General features: G+C 39.1%; 1 protein-coding gene across 1 annotated transcript in view; it reads left to right on the forward strand.

The window, feature by feature from the left end:
* Positions 1–3584: 3584 nt before the first annotated feature.
* trps1 (trichorhinophalangeal syndrome I) overlaps positions 3585–18144 on the forward strand; it is a 72468-nt gene continuing 57908 nt past the window's right edge. Inside the window, exons 1-7 of the mRNA XM_059350349.1 lie at positions 3585–3624; positions 3745–4290; positions 4603–4718; positions 11235–11847; positions 12989–13203; positions 13666–13876; positions 13991–14228. Of these exons, the coding sequence (XP_059206332.1) occupies positions 3585–3624; positions 3745–4290; positions 4603–4718; positions 11235–11847; positions 12989–13203; positions 13666–13876; positions 13991–14228 (1979 nt within the window). The remainder of the gene's footprint in view (positions 3625–3744; positions 4291–4602; positions 4719–11234; positions 11848–12988; positions 13204–13665; positions 13877–13990; positions 14229–18144) is intronic.

Raw genomic sequence — 18144 nt, forward strand, 5'->3', positions numbered from 1 at the left:
TTATAGAACTTTATGCTTCTACTCCACTACATTTAGAGGCAAATATTGTACTTTTTGCTCCACTACATCTAGCCGACAGCTTTAGTTTCTCAGGTCAAGATTTAACATAAAAAACATTATACGTTAAAAATGATTAGATATTTTTAAATTAAACCTCATAACAGTATATTAAGTAGTTAAAATTTGCCCTGTCTTAACAAAATTAAAGCACTTATATAAATGCATCAATTTGAATACTCTAATTATTCATTTAGAATATATAAAACAATCTGAGTGAGTCCATTCTGCATAATGAATACTTTTACTTTTGATACTTTAAGTACATTTTGATGCTGATACTTTTGTACTTTTATTTTGAAATTTCTCCACTACAAGTAAAAGTTCTGCAGTCAAAACTTACCACAGTGTGGTATTTAGAAGACACAGTTATGTATCCAGAGATATGATCCTATTGAAAGAGAAGACATAACCGATTGAATTATCATCCTGTCCTCGGTTGTAGCTTCTGTGATAAATGGCCAATTACATGTCACATTAAATCAAAGAAAACTTGCAATGATTGACTACAAGTGAAGCAAAACAATTTTTTTTTTTTAATTTATTATTATTTTTTTTAGATCTGGGTATAAAGGGATTGAATGCAGCTATGGTTTGACTTTAAGTCTCCATGCTTGATCCTGGGTTATTTCTGTTGATACCCAGCACTAGATTTTAAAACCTGTTGCCGGGATGATTTTGAGTGCGACTTTGTTCACATTCACCGGGCTACAGAAAAACCAAACTCTCACATATGATACAAGCAAAACTCTCCGACATAGTTCCCCTACCTTGACCAGATATCTGCCATATACAGAAACATCCCACCACCCTCTCGGTACATCCTTCAATGGATGTCTTGGGGTGATTATTGGCAGTTTCAGATAAAAGCCTCACTTGCGTTGGGGCTAATTGTAGTTGATGGAAATGATTAACTGTCACATTTATCCTCTCTGTGGTATTGAGGCCATTGTGGTGTATAGGGGCTAATTGTAGCTAGTAGCAGTAGTTGTTATGCGGTATGTTGTGGTGGGTTGTACCTAATTGTAGTTGATAGTAATGGTTCCAGTCTGTGTATACAGCCCGAAGCAGACAAAGGCCGTACTGCGACACAGAAACAGACACATATGGTACAGCCTTTTAACACACACACACACACGCACACACCTCTTCTTCTTCTTCTCGCTAACATCCTGGAGCACCAGAAGTATGCAAATGAACATGTGATGCCAGTATAAATACATAATACACGACAACATTGCTAATTCCTGTTATCTTGACCAAAAGTTTTCTCATCATTACTTTGATGAACTTTTGTTGTTACCACTGAAATCATACGGGGCAGATGGAAACACAGTTAGGTCAGTCAGTGCTTCTTAGGTCGGGATTTCAGCTTCATTGCTTTACCACAACGATCTGTAGTTTTCCACTGTGTGTGTGTGTGTGTGTGTGTGTGTGTGTGTATGAGTGAATGATGAATTTTGACTGGGTGTGGTGAACATCAGATGAGATTTTCCTCTGCTCCCTGCACTCACTCACTCTCTCACACACACACACACATGCAGCAGACACACAGAGAGTGCCAGGGCTGGTCTAGGCGTGGGCCCTTTCAGACATAAATTGCTTTATTTTAATAGTTGTATGGTAGAGAAAGAGGGAAAGAAAAAAATGGTAAAATACTAGAAAGGCCTCAGAGAGAAAATTGGATTCAACAAAGAAAGCGGCCCTCTGTCTGTCATTTCTCTTCCTCTTTTTCTTTTTCTTCTTCTCCTTCTGTCTTTGTGTTTTATTTTCTTCCTAATCCACTAGATTACATTACCGGGTTGTAAAATATGTTTCTTTTTAATATGTTTATGTTCATCTACATGTGTTTGTTTGCGGCCATGTGATAATCTGTTTTCAACTACATTCCTTTGTCTTTCTGTGTGTGTGTGTGTGTGTGTGTGGATTCTCTCATGCTTTAACTGTTTGCTATCAGTACATAACAACAGGCTTTTATCTCACACACTAGCAGAGTTAGTCACTGGCTTGCATGCATGCTATCTCATCTACACGCACACAGACAATCTGCATCTTCCCCCTCATATTGCATTGATCTAAAAGTGATCAGTTGTTGGCGTCTATCAGGCGTCTGTTGGCTTCGACTGTGTTTATTACCGAACACACACACATACAAACACAGCCTATGGGTCAATGGGTTGACTGTGTTTACGACCGAATATGAACTGAACGACCACAAATAAACACGCTCGCTCGCGCACACACTCGTGCTCGGAAAACACACACGCAGTATCTCTCTGTCATGATTGTTGTGAACAGAACGACCACAATTGTTCTCTTTTCAAACAAAAGAAACATTATGGTTTAACATAAAACACATGGTTGGTTATTTGATGGCTTTGTATAGTGATTATAAGGGAGGGAGGGGAGGGATGGCGGGGGGACGAGGGGCGACAGAGGGAGGGAGAGGGCAGGGATAGAAAGAAAAATTTTAATGATGGAATTACTCAAATTATTGTAGCAATTATTCTTGCGTGTGAAAGAGGGCAGTAGAGAATAAGAAAATGACTGAAATACAAGGTAAATGCCTCGATAACAGCTTTTTTGGTATTTTGCGCTGATTTTAATGGTGGTGAAAGGCTGAAAATGGGAAAAGGGGGGGAACTGAGAAAGAAAAAAGTGAATAAAGAAGTAAAAGGAAACTGAAGGACAGGAGGTGACACAGATAGCGCGGGAGAGACAGTGAGAGATGAGAAAAAGAGAATTTGGGAGCCAGAAAATGAATGAATGGCACGCAGAAAGAGATGCAAGAAAGAAAGAGAAATTTGGAGCGCTGTAGGGGATGAATTGCAGTCTGCCGCCTCCCTCATCCATCTTTCTGATATGGGGTGTGTGGTTTGATGTGGTTGTCTGTTGGCCATTCTCCCCGACTCTCTCTCTCCTCTCTGTCTCCCCCATTTCTGCCTCACCCTCTTCTCCTCTACCACCCCTCCCTCTCAGTCTCTCTGATATGGTTTGGCTTTTGATGTGGTCATGCGTTGAAGATTCTCACGGATGGTTTCCATAACGATAAAAAGATTCACTCCCTGGTTTAAGAGAGAGGGAGAGAGAGAAAAAAAAGGCAAAAAAGTTGCACTTAAGGATGCAACAAACATCCCAACACACACACCCCTGAAAAAATCTCTCACAGCTGAGATGTTTCTGATTTGCTGGGGCTGTTTTTCTTTGACGAGGTTTGTGGTCGAGAATCGTCACAGATTTCAGTGTTCAAAGAAGTTTGTAAATTGAATCAAAGCTGTTCTGTACACATACATCATTGTCAGAAAAATGTATTTGTGTGCGTGCAATCCGCAGCAGATTATTCAAGTCCTGCAGACACCTTGTATCTCTTAGTGTCTTGAAGGGATTATGAAAATCTGCTTGATATTTTCATCCCCCAGTCCTTTCATGTATGCATAAACAATACACATTCTATGTACTTTAGTTAATTTCAACACATCAACTGAACAATGAAATAAAAAAATTATTCTCTTTTGATTTTTTCAGAGATGGTGAGGAAGAAGAATCCCCCTATCCGGAGTGTGGGAGGTGAGGAGGAGGAGGAGGAAGAAGAGGGGAGGAGGCCAGCAGGAGAAGAGGAAGAGGAGGGAGAGGAGGAGGGGAGAGTAGGAGCAGAGGCCGAGCGAATAAACCGACCCTCTGAACCAGAATCCTCTGACCGGATCAGAGGAGATGAGGAGCAGGAAGAGGAGGAGGGAGAGAGCGAGTGCGTATCATCATCCGTCTCTCCCTCATCCGTTGGTGAGCTCTATAGTAATGAGGAGAGAGGGGGGAGAAGAGGAGGGGGGAGAGCCAAACAAGGAGGAGCGGCGCTGACTGACAGACCCGAGAGCCAGTCAGAGCCCGAGGACGGGGACAAGGGGGGAGAGGAAGGAGAGAGGAGCGAGAGAGACAGAGGGGAGGCAGACCATCTCACTGCTCCTCTCCTCTCGGCTCCACACCTCCTCCCCAGACAGGAAGGAGGGGAGGAGTCGGCAACTGACACCCCTCCACTTTCCTCCAGCCCCTCTCCTAAACTCCAGGACTTCAAGTGCAATGTGTGCGGTTACGGTTACTATGGCAACGACCCCGCTGACCTGGTGAAGCACTTTAGGAAGTATCACCTGGGCCTGCACAACCGCACACGGCAGGATGCTGCCCTCGACACACACATCCTGGCCCTCCACAACATGGCTCCCCAACACACACCTCTAGGTAACTGCAGCTGAATGTGTTGATGCTTATTGTGTAAAAAATGACTGTAAATAGCATGGAGCTATTAGCAGACAAAGCCCTGTTTCATCACATTGTAGAGCCATTTTTTTAAAGCTACTTTGGATTTTTGTGGTATGTTTTTTAAATATGTACTACAGGTTTCCTGCAACTACAACTTGTTCATTGTTTATCGAAAAGTTTTCCTTCTTCCCAGCAGTCACACATGTCCTAAGATTTTTAGCCTCTGGCAGTGTGACCCCTCTGTTTATCTGCTTCTACAAGTCTGACCCCTCCTTGTTTTTGTGCTCCAAGATATACAGACGGGACAAGGGCAGAGGAACCAAGCCAAAGAGTTGGGGAAGACGAGACCAGATATGCACATTCAACAGCACAGGACAGTTATGATGAACGGCACATATGACGTACAGGTAAGCACTTAGTGACATATGCAATAACGATTAACCTTTTTACAAATTATAATTAACTGCAGTGCAAATTGCTGTACAACAAACACATTACAGACACCAAGTGCTTAGCATTGAATATACATAAAAATTAACATGTTAAAACATATTAAATGGAAGTCAAAATATAGATAATAAAAGTGCAGCAGAGCAACTTAATAGGTACTTTGCAATTTTGTATGTTGGGTCTGTTCCATGCGCGCACCTTTTTTATGTTTTGCTCTGGAGCCACTTACTAAAAGAGTCTGAACACCAATTCAAAAGTGTTATAAATGCATGAATGCATTCCATTCACATATTCAGTAATAATGCATAGGAACCCTTAAAAGAAATATACCACTGAACCTGATTACACAAAACGGGATAGAAATGTGCTTAAAATTTGAGCTTTTGACGTGATTCTCAGCTTTATGTGCATCTGTGCATTTAAACAGTATTTTAAATAAGAAAATAAAACACACAGGAAAACTTAAAAGCAATAAAAAAAAAACAAATGTAGCACAATGTTTCTTATGGTTTCAAAGCATTTCAATGAACTGGACTGCAGGTAAAGCAGGCCACAGGTAGAACTAGAAGACTTACTGATTGAGTAAAGCTTTGGGTTATAGTGTGTAGTTGCTACCTCCTCAGTCTAAAAAAAGACTGCATGATGCCCATTAATACCAGTGAAATTCACAATCCTTTTTTACCGTCACTCTTTAAAAAAAAAAAGCATAATTTAAGAGTTCAGCATGGGAAACGGGCTGTCCCCTTTAGATGATTTTTTATGTCAGCCTTTTCCAGGACCAGATGTTGTCAGATTTGGTGAACCTCATCCTGTGAGTGTTATGCTTATGCTTACAGTAGCTGCAAACAGCTTCTGTGGTCATTGGAGTCCAAGAGGACATAAGATTAAAAAAGATATTGTACCGACTTGATGCCACCATGCTGGTCTCACAGCAACAGAGTGTCGGGTCTATGAATATATCAAACAGGGAAGGCGACAAGCTTTGAAACTAAGTACATTAGGGATCTACAGGTGTTGATTCAATGGAGCACTAATGCACCTGTTTCTTTGCATCTGTTTGTCATTATTTACCAAATAAAAATGTGAAAGAAAATCCTGAAAATGTTGCATTCTTGCTGTAGAATGTATTTCAGTGTTGTAATTAAAATGACAGTACTGATGAAATTGAATAAACATTAGCACATACAAATGACACTGATTGAATGCTAACATCAACTGAATATAAATAATAATATCAACTTTATGAATAAAGCCGGCGGTGATTGCTTAACTTTGTGTTTTAATAACAAGCATAAAAACACACTGCAACATGAAGCAACCTGACAGTGTCTCAGAAAAGATTTAAGCTATCAATATCTGTTAAAAACTTTGACACAATACAGGTGACACATCAAATTCGCTATGAGCATTTCTTGGTGTCATAAATTTAAATTTAGGGCCATAACTGAACTGAGTAATTTATTGGGTCGAACAATCTGCAACTGATTTGTAACATAGGGCGTGTGTGATTTGGACAGTGAGGCATTGTGGTGCAATATAAAATTTTATAGACTGACAGATGGATAGACAGACAGAGAGAGGGAGAAAAATAAGGCACCTGGCAGGCAGGCAGGCCACACACACACACACACACACACACACACACACACACACACACACACAGTACACAGTCTGCTCAAGAAATCACTTACAGGCAACAAAGTGCACATGCAAGTGCACTGCATGCATCATTGTGGTTTAAAAGATGTCTAATAAATGCATATCCTGTACTAATCCCTCATATTCAGCACTCAATTTGTTAAAAAAAAAATACAATAAAAAAATGAACAACGGGTGGTATCTGGTGGGAGCAACTTTGTCGGATAAAGTAATACATTCAGCAAACCTTCAGGTGTCATTCATTATTCCTTCAAGATAAATGTTGTCCATTCACTTACAGATGATTGAGTTTTACCCTGTAATTATACCCTATCACAGCACTTTAAAAGTCAGATATAATTTGCTCCTGCAGCCTGGACATCAACCAACCAAACAATCAATTTGAGTATAAAAAAATATCTTCAGTGATTTAGTTTTACTTAAGGGGTGCTAATCAGTGCAATCAATAACTGTGGAAAACCTGAAAAAGTATATAAGACATTAAAGCCCTGTGACAAACATTGACTGAAACACAGTGACACAGATCAGAGAGGAGAGGACAAGAGATGCTTTTAAGTAGAGGTTGTAAACATGTATAGTTCAGTGTGTATAGCATGTGTACCCCCCATTTTTTCCAATATAGGTAACACTTCTTGGTACTTTGAGAAATGTATAAAAAGATTGCATTTTATTTAAATTTTTGGAAAACATTTTTTTCTTTTTCATGATTTATGGCATTATAACTGTGTTATTCTGCACAAAAGACATTTTTAAATTTCATAGAGGCACTGAAACTGCTCAGGGTTCAGAGGGTTCAACACATGTTTTAAAATATATGCTGAATATATATATATATATATATATATATATATATATATATATAATATGCTTCAATATTTGAACGGCAGCAACAAAATGGGCTTTCAATTTGATAGTTAAAGTTAAAGTGTCCGGCAGACAGACTTTCATCAGGTCTTCATTCGTAAATGAGATGGTCAGTAGGACACATTAAAGGCCACTGACTTGCTTTAATTTAACAGGAAAATGAATCCAAATTCAGAAATGGTAGACCTCATCAAATTTAACAACTTCGCATACTTATCGACTTGATCATTTTATATTTTATGACAACTGCAATATGTTCTGTTCATATCTTGCAGCCTTATTATTAAGCTATTTATCCATATTGAATCATGCTTATCAAGTCTTTTAAAGGTCCCATTTCTCAGCCACGTGCCAATCAAAATTGTAATTTCCAGATAACTGCAGTTGACATTAAATACTGAATATGTTCATTTCAATTAGGTCAAATAAGAGCCTCAACTAAACTAAACCTAAAATTGTTTTCATTTTGGTCCATACTGTTGATATACAGACAGTTTTAGGTCCTCTTAAAAATGAATTTCATATTCATACAAATTCAATGGAATATCTGATCCTAAATGTACTTAATTGTATTTTTATGCATGTGAACTACTCCAGTTTGGGTAACAATTGGGTCAAGGATTAGGACTTTGAGTGTGTGTGAACAGAAGGGTTTTGTCTGAAAGGTTTAAACAAGATGATCTAATGAATGTGTGTGTGTTCCTGTATATTTTGAGGTGTGTGTGTGTGTGTGTGTGTGTGTGTGTGTGTGTGTGTGTGTGTGTGTGTGTGTGTGTGTGTGTGTGTGTGTGTGTGTGTGTGTGTGTGTGTGTGTGTGTGTGTGTGTGTGTGTGTGTGTGTGTGTGTGTGTGTGTGTGTGTGTGTGTGTGTGTGTGTGTGTGTGTGTGCATTATAAATAGTCAAGGAATTTCAATTCACTTAAACCAGGAGTCTGTAATGGCCGTAAGTCACGTAATGGACACAGAACCACACACCAACACAGTAGTCAAGCACACACACACACACACAGTCAGAAATAGAAAATCCAGTGGGCTTAAGTCGTCATTATGAAGAAAAAGTGAAAGTATAAAAAAAAAACGAATGAAAGGGGTCTCTATTCTCTCCATCCCTCGCTCGCTTTTTCTCTCTCCCGCCCACGTTTGGAAAATTCCATGTTGTCATTTGCTGAGGCGAGATGCCCTGTCAACCAATGACATTGCGGGAACAAAAAGACTCTGGGAGGAGAGGGATATGGGAGAGAAGGAAAGAGCGAGGGATGGAGGTGGAAAGGGGAGAAGGGAGTGGAAGAGAAAGAGAGAACGGCTTTGAAACCAGTAGTTATAATCGGCTGTTAGGCACTGTAATGAAACAGCTGTCAGACACATTTAACTTTCTTTTTCTATCTCTGTTCTCCAGTTGTGTCTCTCATCATTCGTCTTTGTCTTTCCTTCACCTTCTCCTCTGCTCTTTCTTCTTTACTCACTCTTTCTTACTCTACTTCACTTTTATCTCTCGCTTCTTAATTCGCTTTTCATCCATCCCTCACCTCTTTCTTCTCCACCTCTTTATTCCTCGACTTACACACTTTTCCCTCACCCTGTCCCACATGTCCTCTGCCTCTTTTTTCTCTCTCTTTCCCTCTCGCTCTCATGTTCCCCTTTGTGTCTTTCTGTCCATTCTGCTTGCTATAATGACTTGATGTTTGGCTCTTCTCTAATTGCCTGGGCAGTTTCTGTGGGACGTGATGATTGGATGATTGCTTTTATGAGATCACACACAGTAATTGCTCTCATTTAGCCTTCTGAATTTATTCCCCTTCTCAAAGCTGAAATGTACCGTCTCACATTTTTTAATTTGTTTTTGTAATATTACCTCTTTCTTGCCCTTTTTTGTAGCATGCATAACATTTTGTTCTGTGCTCAGACATTAGCGGTTAATTAATATTTTCTCTTCCTTGTCCTTGTCACTAAAAGTGAGTGAGAAACAAAAGGAATACTTTCACAGTGCTATTCTCCAAAAAGTACAGAATGATGAACTTGTTGACAAGAATGAATGAATTAATAGAAAATTTCTAGCGAGAATACATCCATACTTCAAAATGTAATACAATGTATATAATAATTTGCTAGTTATGACAAGATAAATGCCCTATATATACAAGGTCGCCCATAAAGTTGGAATAAAATATTTGTTTTACCTCTTTCCATGAAATGATTGCGACAATGGGATTTATTTTTGACAGATTAAGTGTATTTCTTCTCAAAAATGTTTGAATCAATCTCTTCCATACATATTACAAGGAATATTAAACCACGATTAACATAGGGTTGTGTCCGAAAACAAAATATTCCAACTTCATGAGCAACTGTGTATATATAACATAATTACAAAACCATACGTCTTCGCTCACTTAAAATACAGCTCACCAGTTGCATTTTGTTTCTTGCCAAACCTCCATTACAAGACTGCCAGCAGCCAGCATGAAACCACAGATCCGTAAAGACACAAATCCATATTGTACAGTAGTAAGTCTAATGTCAATGTAAGACTTGCCAGGTTGCCTGCTCACCAGTATAGCTAGCAGCACACTGTAATCTCTTACAGTCAAGGAGCTAACCTAATAAAAAACAGACCAGTGTCAGGTTGCTCGCTCAGTAATGCAAAATCTTGGCCTCATGTGTTGTATACCACAGCAGAGTCTACTAGATATGTTATTGGTCTGTTAAGAGTTTGAGAAGCCACTAATTGTGTACAGGTACAAATAGAAAATGATGGATTAAGTTTGTTGTTGAGTATAAAGAGCAACTGAAGCATGGATTTCTATATTTGTGGCTCTGTGTTTGAAGGCTCACGTCATGTGTGGCTTAAATATCTGCTGCATAGAAATTAAAAATAAAAAGAGTGAATGTATTACTTGGTGGTGGTAGAGGTGTTGCTGAGTCATCTTCCTTTACTTCACAAGTAAAGTGTCTTCGAAGTTTCCTCTGCTATTTCTGCACAGTTGCAGATATAAATATTAGTCCAAACTAATATTGTCATTAATATAATATTTGTGGAATTATCAGTAGCGGCTGTTTGTTTTTGATTTGTGTGATCCAAACATATCTAATAACTCAATGTACTAAAACTGTCTCTGAGGTCAAAACATAGTTAGCTTTCCCACTTACTGCACACAAAGGGAGGTCACACCTGTAGGATCCCTGGCTGAATGACGGTCAACTGATGGTTCACAAGATTTATTCACAGCCATAGCACCATGATTTAAAAATAAGACATTCCTTGACCAAGTTGTGAATTCACCGTAAGAGCAACAAATGGGGAAAACAATGGCAAACATTAGCATTAGCCCCTTAGCAAATAAACACTTTTACAATAGTTAAGACAACAAAAATAGCCACAAATATATATGACAGCAGAAAATAAACTTTTACAAACCTTGTGCCCCTATCAGCCAGGCACTACAGAATCTTTTTTAATGTATGATCCTTTTTGTAATGCATTTTCACTGTTTTAACTGTAAAGCGTCTTTGAGTATCTTGTAAAGCGCTCTATAAATAAAATGTATTATTATTATTTTATTTTTTTAATACTTTATATCAACTTATGCGAATTACGAAGCACTCGTTATTATTTACCGTTTGTTTTTCATTTAACTGTTCCACTTTATTTCCTGTCACTACCTTTCAATATAAAAGCACCATTTAACGCTGGACAGCACCTTATGCCTAGAAAAAGTACAAACGTGAAAAACAAGCTATATAATATAAATACACCACAAAGAACCTTGCTAAAGGTCATTTACAATAACAGAACGGGAACTTAATAAAAAAATCTTGATAGAAGCTTTTGAATGTATATCAATGACTTTTGGTACGGCCCAAGAATCATTTATTTGACTGTGTGATATACAGCAATTGGTTTTTATTCCTGATCCTGTAACTTCTTTCTCTGTCTCTTCTTCTCGTGAACAGGTGACGCTGGGTGGCACGCTGATTGGGATTGGCCGTAAAACCTCTGACTGCCAGGGGAATACCAAGTACTTTCGCTGCAAATTCTGCAACTTCACCTACATGGGGAGTAATTCCTTAGAACTTGAACAACACTTTGTGTCCTCGCATCCAAATAAAGTCAAAACTCCACCATCCACACCCCTGCTGGCCACCAATAACCTGGCAACGCACGACAACCAGGGGAAGGGGAGGAGTCAAGTCCTAGATGGGGCGGAGCGAGTGGCAGTGAGAGCGGAAGACGATTCCTTGGTCGGGTACTCGATCCCAGTCAGGGCGTGTTCAGATTCGTCAAGCTGGACAGGCGAGCCAGGTCGAGATGCTGTGCAGACATATTATTGGTGTAAATTCTGTAGCTGGAGCTGTGAGTGGTCAGGGGGCACGGCAAAGCTTTTAGAGCACTATGAACAAAGACATAGGATCAGCACGGGAGGTACTATGAGCCCCAGCAACTCTAATCCTGGGGGGATGGACAGAGAGAGGGAGAGAGGAGGGAGAAGAGAAGGAGGAGAAAGAAGCCACATGTCATCCAAAAGCCGCAAAGATCTATCATCCAACCCTTCAAGCACCAGCCAAGGTAATGAAATGGAAAAAAGTATGGTGAAATGTGGTGGTAAATAGTTTTACGTCACAAGATTCATGTTCAAGTGTAACACAATTCAAGTGACAATTTTGACTTCTTCCAGTACTATGATACTCTTTCTATTAGGCTTTAATTTAACTTTTTTCATCCCAAACTGTCCCATAACACAATTAAAATCATCCCAAATGCTGCCCGATACAATACAAAAAAAAATGAAAATAAACTACAATAAAATGAGTTCCATAATTAAAAGTGATGCTCGGCATAAATAAGCTCTGTGGAAATGATTTAATCATAAATTAGCATTTTTAAAAACATTTGCTTTATATAAATATGCATTGATTTATTCATATTAGACATACAGTGAGACATAAGGGAGGGATAGTGTTTGTTGCTGTCTTTGTCTCTGTTGTACTTGTTCCTAATGAAGCTGCTGATGATACCAAAAAGTGTAAAACCCCTCACTGTGTGTGTCTTACAATTTTACATTGATGATTTTGTCAGCTATTTGGTTTATATGATTTGGCTTTTTTGTCATCCCTGATCATTTTTCTCTGCCACTTGAATGTTAGGACGCCCTAAAAGTTCCAATGTGTACGATTAAGTGGCATTTAGAGATTAAGTTGCAGATTGCAATCAACTCAATACCCCTCCCTTGACCCCTCCCCTTCAAAAAATGTAGGAGAACCTATGATGGCCTTCACTTCAACATAAAAACTAGATGGCTTCTCTAGAGCCAGTGTTTGTTTGTCCACCCTGGGCACCCTATGTAGATATTTAGTTATCATTCCAAGATAATAAGAACACAACAGTTCTTTTTTTCAGCTGATTTCACACTGATGAAAACACATTATGAATATTATATTCCATTTCTGCCAATAGATCCCCCTAAAACCCTCATACTGGTACTTTAGGTTAGAGCCCTGCTCCCTCCAGACTCCCAACACTGCTGACTTTTACTTATTTGCTCTTAAAAGTTCTACAATGCTGCTTGACCTCTTTCTGTTAATAATTTCTGGTGCTTGATACAAGCTGACCCTCCTTGTTTGTTGAATTTTTGACATGCTCTTGTTTTTCTACTCCAACACTCAATCTGTTTTATTTAACAGACCTTTGCTCTGTTTTCTGCTCCTAGGAGACCCAAACAGCAGCGATTCTGAAGCAGTCGTGACCAGTTATAACTGCCAGTTGTGTGATTTCCGGTACTCGATGGCCCACAGTGCAGATGTGATCGTAGTGGCGCCGTTACTGCTGCACTACCAGCACAACCACTCCATCCACCGATGCTGCATCCAGCACTGCATGTATTGTCCGCAGGGGCTCTGTCAGCCGCATAAACACCTGGGGGAGGTGAGATTAATAAAATATTGAAATGTTTATTCGCTTGGTGTATTGCTGTTTGCTCGGCAATTAGGCATAGAATTTAGCAGTTTTATAAGCAAAGCAAAATAAAATGTAATATATGAACAAGTGTAAAGTTAATTGTTCCAATTTCCTGCCTAGTTAAAATTCCCTTGCTTCCCCCAATCTGCCCACGCACACTCCCTACCCTCCTTTGTGCCAGCTGCCAAATGGTGCCATTGCAGCTGTTAAAAATGCAAAAAGGATGGTTAACAGCCAAAATTAGGGGTGGCATCGTTGAGTTACTGATGCACATTCATGCTGGTGCCCTCTGATATCACCTGCATAGACGAAACACAATGACAACAGAAGTGGAAATTCACCTCACTTGCACAGTTTTGTGAACAATAACGAAAGCATTAAAGGATCCATTCTTCTCTTTACTAAGCTCGATTTGATTCTTCTGAATAGGTGTCTCACCCCTTTGCGTGTCGGAAGCCCACCTGCCCTAAATGCTGTTCCAAGTTCCTTCCGTCCACCAAGCAGCAGGACACCGTCGGATCGAAACCCGCTACCGCCACCTCACCCAGCATGACCCCTCCTAATCCTCGAGGTAACCCCGGTATGATTTCAGGATCAACCTTTCACCCCTCTAACCCTGCCCATCCTGTTGTCACACAAGGTATTCAAAAGCACAACCAAAGGCACATTTTGTCAGAATGTATGTCAGTAGCTTCACAGTGATCATTTTTGTCATTCACGTTCTCCTGATTCGTCTCATTTTTCCTGATCCCAGGTGTCACTCATTTGTGTGACCAGTGTGCGTTTGCCACCACTGACATCGACGTGTTGCTCCAGCACTACGAGAGCTGCCACACCCTGATTAACCTTAAGGGGGCACCGCCACATGTCAAGGCTGAGGACGAGACTGGGGGAGACAAGGAAGGGGGGAAAGGAGGAGGAGAGAGGGAGTACTCTTGTACAAAGTGTCACTTCATCACCGAAGTGGAAGAAGAGATTTTTAGACACTACAGGTAAGAGAGAGATTGATGGGATGAGACAGCTTTGAGTAAATACTAATTTTTATTTTTATTATTTGATATTATATCATATTCCTTGTAAAAGTCTTTTTTATAGAGTTTATTCTTGGACATGAAAGGGTATTAAAAGTTTTAAAGATACATAGAAAGTCTACTTTAGGTCAATATGGTGACATTTTAAATGATAACATCAGGGTTCCTGCAGAGCCATAAAGTCTTAAAAGGCAGTGAATTCATTCATGTGAGAATAAGGCATTAAAATGTCTTAAATCTTAAATCTTTCAAAGGTGGCAATCCATCTGAGACATGGTGTATTTTATGCTAAACAAAAAAAACAATTGTTATCAGGGTAGTGGAATCCCACATGCAGAGTATGAAACACAAGCGAACAATTGCCACACACTTCTCAGTTCGGTCGTCTCCACCATGAGACAAAAACAGTCATGTTTGATTTTATGAAAAACATGTGCCCCTTACTCTAAGTAACTGATACCACTTCAGATTTTATTTTTGCCTTCAGTTTGTGTTATTGTGAAATCAGTCTTAAAAAAAAAGTCTTAAAAAGTTTAGCTTTAAACTGTAGGAACCTTGAATATGTAAAATATAATATTGATAACAAAATCACCCTTTAAATCAAATGATTACATGCTGTTCAAAGAGTTAATATTTCAGTTAGAGTCTGTGACTAAATGTTGGAGTATCTGGACGAGTGTGAGAATTAAAGGAAATTCCCCAAGTCAGGATGATAAATTATTGCTCATGCTGGGATTCAAACCCCTGTAATTCTCTTTTTTCCACCCAATTACACAGAACATGTTGACTGAAGACACTCATTTTTAGCAACAACCAATTTTAAAAATCATACTCTAATTAACACACTGATAAACACCATTTAGACATTCACACCTGGAAGCGACTCAGACCTCACAGATTTGTTTCAGTATCACGTACCCGAGTATCATCATTCTGTGATGAGCTTCACTTAAGTAGAAAAATCTATTGGCACTTGTAAGTTTAGATGCTTTGAGACTGTTTCCACTTTCCTGATACATATTATCCAAGTTTCTGTTTTTCTCCCTCTGGAACTCATCACTCATTTCGCCCATTTCACTGTGATTTATGACACTGCCTATCGTCAGAGCGTGAATCGTGTCTGTTTCAAATACTGTCAGTTGGAAACTGATCGGGAGATGAAAGTGTGCTCTTGAACTACAAGATTAGCACCAGGTCCTTTTACCTGCTGACTTTTCAAGGACTTAATCTAATCTTTGATTCAACTCTGAGACATGAAACTGTGAGAATCAGATTTTGTTCCTTTTAGAAAGGATTTAGATAAATGGCCTTTCCATCACTACCTTTTTATGTCATCGCTTTTGCTCTGAAACTACTTTTTCTTTTAAATACAATGCTATATGCTGTCAAATTTTGAATGTCCAGCACATACAATACCTATAAAAGAATACTCAATCTGATTCAGCATCACACTTTTAAATTACTGCAGGACTCAAGATGGACAGTGATGTGCTGTAAGTCAAACTCTGATCAAAAATAATTTCATTTGTATTCGCTTTCATTGGCTTTACATCAGATACCTCCTTCAAAGACCAAAGAGTTACAGTTCGTCTTTAAAATAGCATTAAAACCCATGCAGCAGAACCAGAGATGTCTTTTCCACACCTTCTTCCCTGTCAAAACCTGACGGCTTTATTACGCACAATGCAACTTGCTCGGCTACATTTCAGTCAAAGATGAGGGTGTGTTGTATTAGTAACAGCAAATGTAGCCTCGAGCTGCTAGCCTCAAGCAGGGATGAGGAACAGACTACAGAGGTCAGATTTTTTTTTTTCCTCTTTCAAATTTGTAGTTTTCAGTTTTTCCCAACTGATGCAATTAGATTTCCCGCAGCTCCCTCTGGAGCAACACAAGGCTTTATAAAACTTGTTTCACATATACAGAAGTATTCCCCAAAGACTTGTAAACAGACTTTGATTCTTAAAATCTGTGGTTGTCTTATATTTATGATTATTAATAGTATTTTATTGGCTATCCTTCCTGGAGCAGCTTTCTTCAAAGAGGTTCAGCTTGTTGATGTAGACTTACAAATTGGTTGTAAGTTATCTTTTTTTATTCATTTTTTCGTTTCCATATGATGCTGCAAAGTAAAATGTTGTCTATACCTGCTAAATAAGCAATCAGCTCAGTTTCACAGTCTATTAAAAGCCAATTTTGTGTCTACACAAACACACAGAAATACACCTAAACACATGTTCACAGGCTTTTTAGTGACGGAGCCAGCAAATGATAGAGAAAGTTACAAGTTAGTGTGGGAAAAAGAGAGAGAGGTGGTGTGGGAAAGTTGTGGCAGAAGACAAACTGTGAGACTGAGAGAGGACTGAAGATTGTGTGGAATCTTTTTGGGTATGCAAGTATTGATCCAGATTGCAAATCTTGATTGCTTCTTGATATATGCTTAAAAGCAAAGTCACACAAGTCACTTTTCTTGTTTTCTTGCACACACAAACACTCACACACACAGAATTACAGTCTGACAGAGCCATCGTATCAAAGTTACTGCTACAAATCAATGCAAGATCTAAAAGTTTGATTCATTTCAGAGTGAGAACAAAGAGCTCATGAGGGAGAGATGGAGAAAGAAGGGATGGAATTAGGGACAAAAAGAAGGAAACATTTACAAAACAAGAGGTTGTATGAGGCAAGGAGAATGAAAGACGTGTAAACAGAGAGAGAAAGTGAGAGAAAAGCATAGGAAAGTGGAGAGAAAAGGGAGAGAGGGTGACAAAGTGAGCAGGAGAATGAGCGTGTGTGGAGGGGATTTAACAGTCCACTCACGTCCTTAACAAAATCTAAGCTCTGAATCTCGGAGCTCAAATCAAATAAAACTGAAATAAAGCCAGAAAAGTTTCACACCACCACTAAAAATCAACCAAACCTTAAAGGATTCCGAGGCCAAGCTTTAGACAACAAAATTCAGGATTTAATTATAGGGTGCTCAGAACAAAGGCATGTGGTGTTGGGGGGAGAAAAGTTACCATCTGAAACAAACTAATCAATCTCCCTTACAACATCTACACCCAAACACCCACTGAGGTTCTGTCAGCTCGAAGGCACAAACCAGCAAGTACTTACTAACATATGGCTTTGTTGTGACAGCTGAGATTGTGCATTATATAATTACAATGCTAGTATCTCATGGCTATTTATATTAAAGGTGCTTTGCCTTCAAAATAAGATGCAAAATGTGCAGCTCCATGCACACAAAGAGCATTCCATTATACTTTCTTAAAAACATATAAAGCTTTTCCCTCAAACTCTTGATATTGCAGAAACACTGCCAAGATCTGATTGTAATTATTAGCTTTTGGTGAGTGTGATTGTGTGTGTGTCTCTGCAGACTTGTTATGTGCAGGTGTGTGTTGACCTCAGAGGATGTAGGGGTTGTGACCCTAAACCCAGGCTTGTTATTTGAGAGATGTAGTTGATGTAGACCTGTTAGACTCCCAAAGGTGCACATAAGCTAGCACAAATGTATGGGAGCGATGAGCAGACTTTTTGCTCACATATCGATTGCATTTAGGTTAGCTTTCTTTGGGAACATGGGAAAAACCAACTTAATGAAGCTGCACTTAATATTGATATAAAAGTTAAATGTGTGCTACATAGTCCATCACTGCAAAAAGAGACATTTAGAGAGAATTTTGTACTGGAGACAGCTAATATAATTCATTTATACATCCTTTGACCTGTCCATTGTTAAGCTTTTATTTGTAGGGAATATAACAGACCATTTTTGCACCATTCTTCGCTAAGGTATTTACTTTCTAAACAGATCTTTTAAAAATCTTTCTCTACATTTTTCCATGTCACTTTACAAATAAATACCTCCAAGGCC

The sequence above is a fragment of the Centropristis striata genome, chromosome 14 (genome assembly GCF_030273125.1).
Source record: "Centropristis striata isolate RG_2023a ecotype Rhode Island chromosome 14, C.striata_1.0, whole genome shotgun sequence".
Classification (NCBI taxonomy): domain Eukaryota; kingdom Metazoa; phylum Chordata; class Actinopteri; order Perciformes; family Serranidae; genus Centropristis; species Centropristis striata.